The sequence below is a fragment of the Hippocampus bargibanti genome, linkage group LG03 (assembly GCF_051943395.1).
Source record: "Hippocampus bargibanti isolate YZ-2025 linkage group LG03, ASM5194339v1, whole genome shotgun sequence".
Classification (NCBI taxonomy): Eukaryota; Metazoa; Chordata; class Actinopteri; order Syngnathiformes; family Syngnathidae; genus Hippocampus; species Hippocampus bargibanti.
The window spans coordinates 30,711,257-30,725,613 of record NC_142736.1 but is presented as its reverse complement, the minus strand read 5'-3'; the positions used below and the strand labels follow the sequence as shown (position 1 = coordinate 30,725,613).

General features: G+C 37.6%; 2 protein-coding genes across 6 annotated transcripts in view; one reads left to right on the top strand and one right to left on the bottom strand.

The window, feature by feature from the left end:
- kctd15b (potassium channel tetramerization domain containing 15b) overlaps window positions 1-2,938 on the top strand; it is a 45,031-nt gene extending 42,093 nt beyond the window's left edge. For all 3 annotated transcript variants that reach the window (XM_088993045.1, XM_088993044.1, XM_088993043.1), the window contains one exon: window positions 2,551-2,938. In XM_088993045.1, the coding sequence (XP_088849171.1) occupies window positions 2,551-2,709 (159 nt within the window). In that variant the 3' untranslated portion in view covers window positions 2,710-2,938. The remainder of the gene's footprint in view (window positions 1-2,550) is intronic.
- A 4,947-nt stretch (window positions 2,939-7,885) lies between these two features.
- Window positions 7,886-14,357, bottom strand: part of LOC148900947 (transcription initiation factor TFIID subunit 4) — a 108,746-nt gene continuing 102,274 nt past the window's right edge. For 2 of the 3 annotated variants that reach the window (XM_088993040.1, XM_088993041.1), the window contains exon 15: window positions 7,886-12,492. In XM_088993040.1, coding sequence (XP_088849166.1) covers window positions 12,316-12,492 — 177 coding nt within the window. In that variant the 3' untranslated portion in view covers window positions 7,886-12,315. The remainder of the gene's footprint in view (window positions 12,493-14,357) is intronic. The other variant, XM_088993042.1, reaches the window with a different exon arrangement.

Genomic DNA, 14,357 nt, shown 5'->3' with positions numbered 1-14,357 from the left:
ATAATTATGGGCACTACAAAACAATGACGACGCTAGAAGCGCTAGCAAGCAAGTCGACATTGCTGCGCTAAAGGCTGTTAGCGCTCAAAGTGAACTCAGCCCAGGAAGTCTGTCAGGTTTTTTTCAAAATGGCCTCCAACTTCTCCTTCCATCATCAGTCCAACCAAACATGAGCCATGCGTCATTAAAACGTCCGCCCCAAGTTCACAGAAAACGGAACCGTGGGGCTGGGAGACTTCACACCACTGCTTGCACTATTCATGACACCGTCCGGCGCCTGATTGGCCAGACGCAGCGAGGCCACGAGCTCAAAGGGTTGCGGAGAGTGTGAAGCGAAACGCGTTTGGGGGGGTGAGGTGATTACTAGAGTTCCTAATTTCAGTAATGAGACGAGTTAGCCGTCAGGGTGGGCGTGGGTATATGTCTTAGGGTTCACGTGTCGGGAATAAGGATGCGTCCAAGCGCTAACTTAGTTGAGCTAACATGAAACGCTGACACGGGGGCATGAATTGGCGGTGAGAAGCATCCAGCGGTCAGGGGAAAGAAAATTCAAGCGAGCAGCAAGTTACAAAAATACTCAAAGACATAGATATAAAATGAGGAGCCGCAGTTGGCCGAAACCGATGTCCGTCACTTGGCCACGCCCCTTTTGACAATGCTAAGCTCCAGTGATCCAATGTTGTTTTTACGCAATAGATGCAGTTTTTGGTTTTTAGTTTTTTCTTTTAAAATTGTTTTTTTATGTTGATTTTTTTTTTCCGGAACGGATACGTTTTAATTGTTCATTTTTCATCAATTCTATTGAAATCTCAACTGGTCCATCCTGACTCAAAATTATTGAAATAATAATAATAATAATAATAATAAATATCATTCAGAAGCACCTTTAAAAACTCTCTTTCCAGTCACAGGATATGTTTTTCTGTGGATGAGCAGCGGCAGCCACATGCGCCAGAGTAATAACGCAAATAGATAGAAATTTAGCTAGCTAGCGAATAGATAGCTAATAGATAGCTTGCTGGCTAGCTAGCTTGATATCTAATAGATAGATAACTAATAGATAATTAAAAGATAGCTGGAGAGATAGCTAGCTAGTTACATCATTAATAAATAGCAGATAGCAAATAGGTAGCTAACTACATAGCTAGCTAGATAGCTAACGGATAGCAAATAGATACCAAATAGATAGCTTGCCTACGTAGCTAGCGAGATAGCCAGCGAGATAGCCTGATATGCAGTGAGATAGGTAGGTAGGTAGGCAGGTAGGCCAGGCAGTAGGTAGATATGCTAGATAGATAGATAGATAGATAGATAGATAGATAGATAGATAGATAGATAGATAGATAGATAGATAGATAGATAGATAGATAGATAGATAGATAGGCAGGAAGGCAGATAGATAGATAGATAGATAGATAGATAGATAGATAGATAGATAGATAGATAGATAGATAGATAGATAGATAGATAGATAGATAGATAGATAGATAGATAGGCAGGAAGGCAGATAGATACGTAGGCAGGTAGATAGATAGATAGATAGATAGATAGATAGATAGATAGATAGATAGATAGATAGATAGATAGATAGATAGATAGATAGATAGATAGATAGATAGATAGATAGATAGGCAGGAAGGCAGATAGATAGGTAGATAGATAGATAGATAGATAGATAGATAGATAGATAGATAGATAGATAGATAGATAGATAGATAGATAGATAGGTAGGTAGGTAGGTAGGTAGGTAGGTAGGTAGGTAGGTAGGTAGGTAGATAGATAGATAGATAGATAGATAGATAGATAGATAGATAGATAGATAGATAGATAGATAGATAGATAGATAGATAGATAGATAGATAGATAGGCAGGAAGGCAGATAGATAGATAGATAGATAGATAGATAGATAGATAGATAGATAGATAGATAGATAGATAGATAGATAGATAGGTAGGTAGGTAGATAGATAGATAGATAGATAGATAGATAGATAGATAGATAGATAGATAGATAGATAGATAGATAGATAGATAGATAGATAGATAGATAGATAGATAGATAGATAGATAGATAGATAGATAGGTAGGTAGGTAGGTAGGTAGATAGATAGGTAGGTAGGTAGGTAGGTAGGTAGGTAGGTAGGTAGGTAGGTAGATAGATAGATAGATAGATAGATAGATAGATAGATAGATAGATAGATAGATAGATAGATAGATAGATAGATAGATAGATAGATAGGCAGGAAGGCAGATAGATAGATAGATAGATAGATAGATAGATAGATAGATAGATAGATAGATAGATAGATAGATAGATAGATAGATAGATAGATAGATAGATAGATAGATAGATAGATATGTCCCATTTTCCCTCCCATTTTTTCTCTTTTTTTATGGGACAACACTCATGCAATTTCCGAAACCCCCCAAAAAATGTCCGATGCACAATCTTCAAGCTATCAGCTGGACATTCATTTTCCACAGGCGACGATCACGGCTTGCTTATTAACATCTCTTCCTTTTTTTTTTTTGCGTGTGTGCGCATTGAAGGTCTTGGAGCGTCTCTTCCAGAAAGGTTTCAGCGTGGCGGCGTCCTGCGGCGGCGGCGTGGACTCGTCGCAGTTCAGCGAGTACGTGTTGTGCCGCGAGGACCGGCGGAGTCTCTCCATCAACACGCCCATCAGGATAAAACAAGAACCTCTGGACTAGAGCGGCGGCGGAGACGGCGAGGGTGGGGAGATCGGACCCTCGACCGCTACATCCAAAATAAGCATTAGCGGAGGTTCCACCAACCCTCTGAGGAGAATGTAGATGCAAAATATATAAGGTAAAAAAAAAAAAAAAACGGTTTGGAATTCCGGCCAAAGAGCAGACAAACACGAGCAGCTTACTTGAATCTGAAGAACCACCGGGAGAACCGACACCCTTTTTTTTTTTTAACTCAGAAGAGGATGGACACATGTCCAAATGTCCTCTCAAATATGAAGGATGGACTTATGGATGTGTTGGTTTCCCTTGAGCTTGTTGCGAGAGAGTGTCTTCTTTTTTGGAGCGGCAGGTGGGGAGACAGGAAGCAATTGCCAATGCATTCCAGATACAGTGACACCTCGGTTTACGAACCTCTTGGTTTACGAACTTTCCGGTTTACGAACGTTACATTTACGAACATTTTTACCTTGGCATACAAACTATTTTTCGGGATACACACGGAGCTGCCACAATGAGTGATGTGTCGTTCACGAACGAGCCCGTTCCTCTAACAACAAAATGGCAGACGACTGTTTTTGTCCTCTATTCCCCGCCCCCCCGTCTTCGGTTAAAGCCACGTGATTGGTCAAGAACGCAGCAGTGAGGGCGGGGGGGGGGGGGAATTCAACATTAAAGAGACAAGCAGACGACAGAGTGAGAAACACACACACACACACACACGAAAGGGAGACGACAGAGCTTGAAACAAAAAACAAAAGTGAAATGGTGAGAAAATGGATAGAAAACAGTGAAATTTGGACTCCTTTCAACTTTGATAGTTCAAAAGCAGAGTGTAGACTGGAAGGTTAAAATATCCCATCAATCAGGCTCCACAAATAACCCGCACAAGCAATCTATCTGTACACTTGGTGCAAAAAGCTATCAACCCAGCTAAACAGAACACAATTGATGAGGAACTAGGTAAAATTATCGCAGAGAAAGCACCTACAAGGGATCATTCATCAAGATGGTGGAAGAAGAAGGCTACGTTCCTCATCAAGTGTTTAATGCTGATGAAACCGGCCACTCCATTCCATCAAGCCATCAACGACCAACACAAAGGTAAATAAAACCACTGTATTTTACAGTACGGTCTATTTCTTTAATAATAATACCATAGCACATTTATTATACATAAAATATGGTATATTTTGTGTAGTTTTTATAATAATAATAATAATACATTACATTGTAAGCGCCTTTCAAAGCTCTCAAGGAATTACAAAGTAGAAATTTATGTTTTATGGGGACCTGGGAACAGATTATTCTCATTTTAATGGTTTCCTATGGGAAATTCATTTTTGGGTCACACAATTTTCGCCTTACACATTCTGTCTGGGAACCAATTAAGTTCGTAAGCCAAGGTATCACTGTAGGCTCTTTTATTATTATTATTTTTTGCTTCTCGTCCAACATATCTCCAGAAGACTCTAAATCTCCGTTTTAATGAATGTCGGGAAAAAAAGGTGGAGATAGTTTACCAGTATATCTCATGAAGCAGGAGATGTACTCTAAATATTTCTAAAATTATTTTATTTTTTTGCACTTAAAAAAATGTCTCACGCGTTGTCATCCTGTATTCCCAGTATTCTTTTTGTTTTAGGATTTGAACCCCCCATCCCATAATACAATCTATTTGCAAAGGTATGTCTATATTTTATTTCTCTCTGATTAAAAACAATAAAATGAAGGAAATGGTTAAAACCAAAATATGGATAAACCTGATGGAAAAAACAAATATTTTACTTTTTTTGGACCCAATAAAACAATAAAAAAATGTGCAAACATGATCAAAAAATGAAAAGCAAGAATGTTTACAATGTCTACAATGTTTCATTTCTACTAAAATTAAAAAAAAAAAGAAAAATGATATAAAAACACGTTAAAATTGGTTCATATGATTTTTTTTGGCCTTTTCAAGTCATCTTTAACTCATTCACTGCCAGACGATGTGCAAAAGATAGCTATATATATATATAGTGCTTTTACAACATCTGAAGCTATAACAAAGCTCTTAACACGGACAACTATCATACAGGAAATAAAGCAGTCACAAAGATAATAATAATAATAATAATACATTACATTTTAAGCGCCTTTCAAAGCTCCCAAGGACACTTTACAGTCACAGACAAGCATAGGGACTATAATAAATAAAATACAATCACAAATAGAATGCAATAAATAAAATAAAAATACATAAATAGATAGTAGAAAACACCAGAGAAATGACTGACAGTCCACAATAGAACCATCTATCTATTAGCTCGTGTTGCTATCTATTAGCTAGCTAGCTAGCTATATATTAGCTATCTATCTAGCTATTAGTTATCTATTAGCTAGCTAGCAAGCTGGCTATTCATTTGCTATCCATTTGTTATCTATTAGCACATGTAGCTATGTAGCTGGCTATTTATTAGCTATATGGCTATCGAGCTAGTTAGCTAACTGTGTAGCTAGCTATCTATTTGCGATCTTTTGGCTATCTGTCTAGCTAGCTAGCTATGTAGCTGGCTATTTATTAGCTATATGGCTATCGAGCTAGTTAGCTAGCTGTCTACCTGGCTATCTATTAGCTATCTGTATAATTCCTAAGTTATATGAGTCTGTAGTTATCTGACCTTGAAATGGGGGCGGCAGTACAAAATACAATACATGCATATTGATTTATATAGCGCTTTAACAACAGCTGAAGCTGGAACAAAGCGCTAACGTGGAAAAATGGGAAATGCTTCTCCCTCATGGGAAAGAAAAAACATTCCCAGAGGTCTGACCAGCGCTTTTTCGGCAAAGCAAGAAGCTAGCTACCTAGCTGTCCATCTATTTGCTATCTATTAGCACATGTAGCTATGTCGCTGGCTATATATTAGTTATATGGCTATCTAGCTAGTTAGCTAGCTGTCTACCTGGCTATCTATTAGCTATCTTTTAGCTAGCTGGCTAGCTTTCTATCTATTTGAGTTATTCCGGGTTGAGTGAACGCTGGCACATGTGGCTGCCGCTGCTCACCCACTGTAAAACTTGAGAGTTTTGAAAGGCGCTTATAAATTAAATGTAGTGTTATTATTCAAGAGTGTCTTTTTTGTATTGGCCACCCACACTGTTAACAAAGCAGTACTGCTCTTCCCCACTGGGGGCGCTCTTACAAATGGAAACCCTTTTTCAACAAGACTTTGGAGCTCAGTGTGTTGATCTCTTGCGCCAGTGGAAATGAAAACTCCCCCCAAAAAAACCATTCCTCTGGGAATGACTTTTTTTTTCCAGGGTTTGATTTTAACCCGCTAAAGACGCTGTTTTCTTCTCCTTTAGTTTGGCAGCAATAAACGCACATCCTTGTATACTTCGAAATACTCTGAACCATATGAAGTTATGGGCCAGTGCTTGGCAGACCCAATTATTCGGACTTGTGTTTTTACCAGGAAAAAAAATCGTGTACATAAAGACTGAAGCGTTTTAAAAGGTGTAATAATAATAATAATAATAATAACAACAATGATAATAATAATGTATATTATTTAAAGTGTTTAAAAACAATTAGACTGTGGTATTAAAGGGCATGTGTTCATTTTGCAGTGTCTTTATTTGACTTTTCTGGCATATTTGCGATAATAAAATGATGTACTGTATTGTGTGTCGTTTTTACTCATTATATATATATTATTTATATATAAGGCTAGATAGCTAGTTAGACAGCTAGATCGCAAATAGCTAGCAAATAGCTAGCTAGCTAGGTAGTTAGGTAGATAGCTACACATAGTGCTTTTACAACAGCTGAAGCTGTAACAAAGCAAAGCAAACGAAAAAAATGGTCGTAAGTCGAGCTGGTCGTAAGTCGGATGTAAAAATATATATATACATATATATATATTACGTATATATTTGTAGTGTTGATAATTGGCATATTTTGCCCTTACACCCCAAAAATACAGTAAAATAACAAATTTAAAAAAATGGGTTAGGGTTTGAAAAAGTAAGTGTGTTCCCAACTAGGGTTTCAAATTATGGTAAGGGTTTGGAACCAAGGTTGGGGTTTCAAACTAAGGTTAAGGTTTCAATTAGGGTTTTGAATTAGTGTGAGGGTTTCCGATAACGGTTACAAACTGAGGTTTCATATTCAGGTTACGGTTTCAAAGTTAGGCTTCAAATAAGGATAAGGGTTTCAAAACAGGGTTTAACTATGGTGGCAGTTGGGTGTCAAAATAAAGTTAGTTTGTAATTGGGGTGTCAAACTGCTTAGGGTTTCAAAGTCGGGTTTAGAATTTGCATTAGGGCTTCAAAGTAGGGTTGCAAATTATGGTTGGTAGTTCAAACCAAGGTTGGGTTTAAAACTAAGGTTAAGGTTTCAATTAGGGTTTTGAATTAGTGTTCGGGTTTCCGATAACGGTTACAAACTGAGGTTTCATATTCAGGTTACGGTTTCAAAGTTGGGCTTCAAATAAGGATATGGATTTCAAAACAGGGTTTTAACTAGGGTGTGAGTTGGGTGTTAAAGTTAGTTTGGGGTTTAAAACAGGTTTCAATTAGGGTTAGGGTTTTGATTTAGTGTTAGGGTTTCCGATAACGGTTACAAACTGGGGTTTCATATTCAGGTTAAGGTTTCAAAGTCGGGCTTCAAATAAGGATAAGGGTTTCAAAACAGGGTTGACACGGTGTCAAAATAAAGTTAGTTTGTAATTAGGGTGTCAAACTATGCTCAGGGTTTCAAAGTCGGGTTTAAAATTTGCATTAGGGTTTCAAACAAAGGTTGGGGTTTAAAACTAAGGTTCAGGTTTTGATTAGGGTTAGGGTTTCCAATAACAGTTACAAACTGAGCTTTCATATTGGGTGAGTTGGGTGTCAAAATAAAGTTTGTAATTAGGGTGTCAAACTATGCTTAGGGTTTCAAAGTCGGGTTTAAAATTTGCATTAGGGTTTCAAACAAAGGTTGGGGTTTAAAACTAAGGTTCAGGTTTTAATTAGGGTTAGGGTTTCCAATCACAGTTACAAACTGAGGTTTCATATTGGGTGTCAAAATAAAGTTTGTAATTAGGGTGTCAAACTATGCTTAGGGTTTCAAAGTAGGGTTTAAAATGTGCATTAGGGTTTCAATGTAGGGTTTCAAATAATGGTTAGGGTTTGGAACCAAGGTTGGGGGTTCAAACTAAGGTTCAGGTTTCAATTAGGGTTAGGGTTTTAAATTAGTGTTAGGGTTTCAGATAACGGTTATAAACTGAGTTTTCATATTCAGGTTACGGATTTAAAGTTGGGCTTCAAATAAGGATAAGGGTTTCAAAACAGGGTTTTATCTAGGGCGTGAGTTGGGTGTTAAAGTTAGTTTATAATTAGGGTGTCAAACTATGCTTAGGGTTTCGAAGTAGGGTTTAAAATTTGCATTAGGGTTTCAAAGTAGAGTTTCAAATTAGGGTTACATGATCTGATTCAGGTTTCAAAGTTGTTAGAGTTTCAAGATAAAGTTTGAAGTTGGTTAGGGTTGTAAAAAAGGCTTAAATATTAGGGTCGGGTTTCAAATTAGGGTTTGAAGCGATGCTTTCATTTTGCAGACATTTTAATGCTAAAGAAATTAACAAATGTCAGCATTGTCATTTTAGTAAACAGCTTATTTATTCCTTTATAAAATAGGTACAAATACATCAGTATTGTTTGTTGTTGTTTTTTTGTCATTTCACACAAACAGGAAAATTTCCAAAATATGTACAAGTTTACCAAAAATAACATGATTCTAATAAACACACATGTTTTGTAAACAGTATTTACAAAATATCAATACACTGAAAGTTTTATTTTCCCTTTTTTTTGTTTGAATTTTGTTTTTAATATCGTCCCAAGGTTTTGGCAAAGAAAAAAAACCCTCCAGGCGGTAAAAATGCAAATAAAAAAACCAAATTGGTGTTATTATCGAGGAAATAAAATGATTAAGAATCAGTCAAGAATGCTGCCGTTGTGCTTGTCAAAGAGCAGAAAATAGTGGAAATGTGCATTGAAATGTAAAAATGAAAGTAAAATGTGACTTTTTAAAGAAAGGCTCAAATTGTGTTTAAAGTTGACATTTTTTCGCAATATTAAACAGGCAGCTTTAAAGGACAACCGACACCATTTTTTTGTTTCCTAACTGACATCAGAAAAACGTTTTATAGCATCTAAAATACCCAAAACACACAGGCTGATAGTTTTAGTCAAATGCAAAACATCAATAAAAATGACTTAAAGTGTCCCAAAACTACTTCAAAATGACCTCAGAAATACCGAGTTTCAGAAGGTCCCGCCCTCTTGTTCGTGACGTCACGCCAGGACGTCTTCGCCTTCCTCTAGAATCAAAACAATGGCTTCAGATTCGGAGGAGATGCTTTCTTGTTACTCATCCAGTTATGAATTGGATTCAAAGAGTTCTGAAGAGGAAAGCATAAATGTTTGCAGCATAAAAAAAATGTTCTGTGTCAATTCGAGCCGTCAGGACTCCAATGTAGCGTCCCAGAAAACGCACAAGATGGCGCCCAAGCTCCGTTGGAAATGGGCTTATTTGTCTGCTGGGAATTTGTGTCAACTAGTATCAAATAGTAGTTTTGGTGCAACACACAACGATTCACCATCGCGTTCAACCATCGTCATCTACACGAAGTTTTCAGACCAAACAAAGTACCCAAAATGCATTGCGTGTCGCTTTCTCAGTCAGGGGCGTTCCCTCTGTGACGTCGCGTCAGGCATCGTGATCAACTCGAAAACAAGACTTCCTGAATATTCAGCGCAAGTCTTAAAACGTAAAATATAGCTATATGCGGTGGAATCTTTGTAAAATACGCTCAGTAGAAATCATTTGAAGTGATTTTACAAATTATGGACACAACTTGTCCAGACGCGTCGGTTGTCCTTTAAATTGTCACCTAAAACGGGGGATACATTAAAAAATCGAATAAAATAAGTGCTGTCAAAACTCACAACGCGCAACCCAACGGTTTGAAATATTTCAATTCATCCAAAGACAAAAACTGCATAGGCCGAGATATTACATTAAGTTATCAGTCATGAAAACACAAACAACGTACATCAACATACAATAAATGATTCAGCATTTATACATTTCTAAAATAGTTTTACAACACAATATCATGTGTAACAACAAGCCTCAATGCTTCACTCGTTCCAAATCCTAGTGTGTGGGTAGAACTTGTAACTAATGGCAACGGGCCTGCTTGGTAACAAACACTAACAGGTGAACAAAATAAAAGTGTACAAATGTGTCTGAAATGATTACAAAAATAAAATAGAATAATACAACACGGTTGTTATGAACGTAAAGTTAAAGGGGAAAAAAAATGTTTTAAAAAGGTGCAGAACAATGACAGTAAAACTGATTTTTTTCTGGAATAATAATGTTTCATTTGATTCATTGTAGTGATTTTAAATGTTTAAATTACATTCTGAAATTAAATATGATTTCATTTGGGGAGGGAAAAGTCTTTGATGGAAAAATGACATCTCACCAAATAACATAAATGAGGCATTTTTTGAAGGTTTTTCTTTTAAGAAAATATTCAAACATTTCGACAAACTAAGGTAGAAAGACTTGAAATGCAATTTTAACTCTGAACTAAGTCGGGATAGTTATTTTTTTTCCACCCAGAAAAAAATATCAATCCATTTTCAAACAACAAATGCTTATTAGTTATCGGGGAAAAAAATGCACTCATAAAATCCAGTTTCCATTTTTAACGTGACATACAGCTCAAAGTGATATTTTTTTTTGTTATTAATATTTCTTTCAGTCGACAGTCAGCCATTGTTTTTCTTGCCAAAAATCAAAAGTAAGCACACCCCGCAGTCAAAACGTGCAATTTCGACCCCGAACCACACACACACACGAAATTTGATGAATGAATGAATGAATGGCAGGTGTGTTAAATTTGATATCGCTCTCACACATACTGTTCAAGAAAAGTTCAAAATGGCCGCTTATGTCAAAGAGCTCACAGAATCTGATAAAAACAAAACCTTAAAAAAATGGCCACAAATTGGTCAGTCTGGCTGTCGTCCTCAAATAAAGGTAGTATTCCAACGCGAGAACTACTCCTAACACACTTTTATTTTGTAGACAACTTTCATTCCATTCATTTTAGTGATTTTAAATGTTTAAATTACATTCTGAAATTAAATAAGATTTCATTTTGGGGAGGGAAAAGTCTTTGAGGGATAAATGACATCTCACAAAATAACATAAATGAGGCTTTTTTATAACGTTTTTTTTAAAGAAAAGATTCAAACATTTCGACAAAACAAGGTAAAAAGACATAAAATGCAATTTTAGCACTGAACTAAGTCGGAGTAGTTATTTTTTTTCCCCCAGTAAAATATCAATCCATTTTCAAACAACGAAAAGCTTATTTGTTATCGGGGAAAAATGCCTTTTTTTTAATACTAGTTTTGTGGGGGGGGGGGGAGTGCACTGACAACCCGAACAAATTTGGGAATGGTGTTCCACGACATGCTTTTCAATTCCCGAATAAATTCAGCAATGGCAGCGAATGAGTTCATGGCTGTGTGCAGAATTATTTTTAAAAGGACAATAAATTGACTTCTAGCTATACACAATGATTCATTTACATTAAAGTGTCAATTCTGTGTTCAAGGGGGGTAACCGTAGAAACTGTACTTTCAATTAAAAAGAACCTCGTATTGCCAAAAGATGACAATGTTTCAAAGCAAAACGATTGTGGTTGTCAATCTGGCCTTCGTATACTTTTGTAAAATGGATCTAAAATGCGGTCAAATGATGAAATGTTCACTTTCATGATACTCAATAACGCATGCATGCCAACTAACCAAGAACAACAAAATAAATGTAACCCAACTACAGTGATACCTCGGTTTACGAACCCCTTGGCTTACGAACATTTCGGTTTGCGAACGTTACATTTATGAAAATTTTACCTTGGCATACAAACTTTACCTTGGCATACGAACTTTTTTTCATACACGTAGCTGCCTCAATGAACGATGTGTCGTTCGCGAACTAGCCCGTTCTTCTAAAAACAAAATTTTATTATACAGTACAGTTTATTTATTTTAATTATAATACCATAGCACATTTATTATACATGAAATAAGGTATATCTTGTGTAGTTTTAAGGCTTAGAAAAGTAGAAAATTCTGTTTTATGGGTACCTGGGAACGGATTATTCTCATTTTAATGGTTTCCTATGGGAAATAAATTTTTGGGATACACACTTTTCGCCTTACACACTCTGTCTGGGAACCAATTCAGTTCGTAAGCCAAGGTATCGCTGTATTTACATTTACGGTGAAGGAAATGTATTGTTGAAATCTGCTTGATTGACAGGTGGTCGATGGGACTGTTAAAATGTTGTCAACAACCCGTTAAAAATTAGCTAAAATGCAATCATCCCGACGAGAGGTGAAAAGTGAGACGGCAAAGACGCAGATGGCGATTTTTTTTTTAGGATACATTTTTTTTCCCCCACCGTTTCGGAAGCTGACCCACGACGTGCAGCTGACACCTGATCTGAAGGCACGTGGCAAGAAGAAGAAAAGGGTGTTGGGAAGGTGTTGGGGACGCTACTTGAGGAAGGCGCGGTAGAGCAGTAGCGAATGGGCCGTGTCTCGCTCCTGCTCCATGTAGAAGATGAAGTCCCTGAGGTTGACGCGGGTGATGCGCTGGCGGGCGTACTGGCGGGACGCCGACGAGGGCGCGGACGACGGACCGCCCGGCGATCCCGCAGCGCTGCCCGAGAGCTTGACGACAAAAAGAAACAGATGATTAGCATCGCATGTGGTGGCAAGATGTTTTTGTGATGTCATCAAATAAAACAACGAGCAAGATAAATCCTTTTAAAGCTTTTTTTGCAGACGACAGCCATTTACTTTTAACTCATTCACTGCTACACATGTGCAAAAGTGTCCACTCCAGTGCCAGGGTTTTTGTCATTTTCACTCAAATTCCAGGACCTACAGAATATTTATATATTTAGGACGACATAAACATACAATGCTGCATAAGAAACTTTAGACTCTCCTCTTTCATCAGAAAATAAGAAAGTTAATTCCTAAATTACATTGGTCTGGAGTTATATGAGCTTGAAATGGGGGCAGCTGTACAAAACACAATGCAATGCAATACATATTGGTTTATATAGGGCTTTAACAACAGCTGAAGCTGGAACAAAAGGGAAATGCTGCCCCCTTGTGGAAGGTAAAAAACATTGCCAGAGGTCTGGCCGGCACTTTATCGGCACCCAAGCAAGAAAAAAAAAAAAACAAAACCCAAACAAATTCAGGAATGGTGCTCTATGTCATATTTTCAATTCCCGATTAAATTACTGGATGGCAGGAAATGAGTTAAGCGTGGCTGGCTAATTTGAACTAAGCCGCAAAGCCACGTAAAAAGGGGTGTGTACACTATTGCAACCCGAACTGGTTGCCAGCCAATCGCACAGCACAGAGAGAAAACAACCATTCACAATAATACTTAGGGCCAATTTTCAAGTGTCCCAGTTTTCAACCCAGCTAAACAGAAGACAATTGATGAGGAACTTGATAAAATTATCGCAGCGAAAGCATCTACAAGGGATCATTCCTCAAGATGGTGAAAGAAGAAGGCTACGTTCCTCATCAAGCGTTTAATGCTGATGAAACCGGCCACTCCATTCCATCAAGCCATCAACGACCATCACAAAGGTAAATAAAACCACTTTATTATAAAGTACAGTTTATTTCTTTAGTTATAATACCATAGCACAGTTATTATACATGAAATAAGGTATATCTTGTGTAGTTTAAGGCTTAGAAAAGTAGAAATTGATGTTTTATGGGGACCTGGGAACGGATTATTCTCATTTTAATGGTTTCCTATGGGAAATTAAGTTTTGGGATACACACTTTTCGCCTTACGCACCAATTAAGTTCGTAAGCCAAGTTCGTATACTTCTTCAACAACAACAACAAAAAAACTTCATATTTCTGGCATCATATTCATATTCATAGTCAATGATTTACAGTAAGTAACAAAAGGTTGTGGAGTCCAATGGTAGCCGCCATCTGAATCCATCCGTCACATGTGAACAATTAGATCCCGTCTGCACCGTGTGGCGTGTTTATACAACGTTGCAATCAGTGTAATTGTGCACACTGCGTCTTGTTTACCCACTCCAACTCGGCACTCCACCACCTTTCTTTTCATGCGCGCTAATTGATTGCCATCAGCCGCTATGCAGCCGCCCGTGTTCCTTCAACAAATACAAAGAGCCGCCATCAGAAGCATCGTTCATTCGCTGCCGATAGCCATAAAAGCCCTCAAAAGTTTTGTTTTTTTTCCTCCCCGCCGTTGCCATGGTTTTTCTTCCCGATCGCCCCGCAGGGGTAGCATCATCGAAAATCTCATCGACGCTCTGATTTTGACAATTGGATATTCCTTTTCATCAATGCTACCGTAGTGCAGGGAATGAAGAGAAGAAGCCTTGTTTATTCCCCGGTGTTGTGATTCACCAAGGCAACTACCCCCCCCCCCCCCCAAAAAAAAAAAAAAAAAAACCTCATCCAATCGGATGAACAAACTCAAACAGAAAAGCCAACATGGAATGTTTCTTGTTTAGTCTACTTTG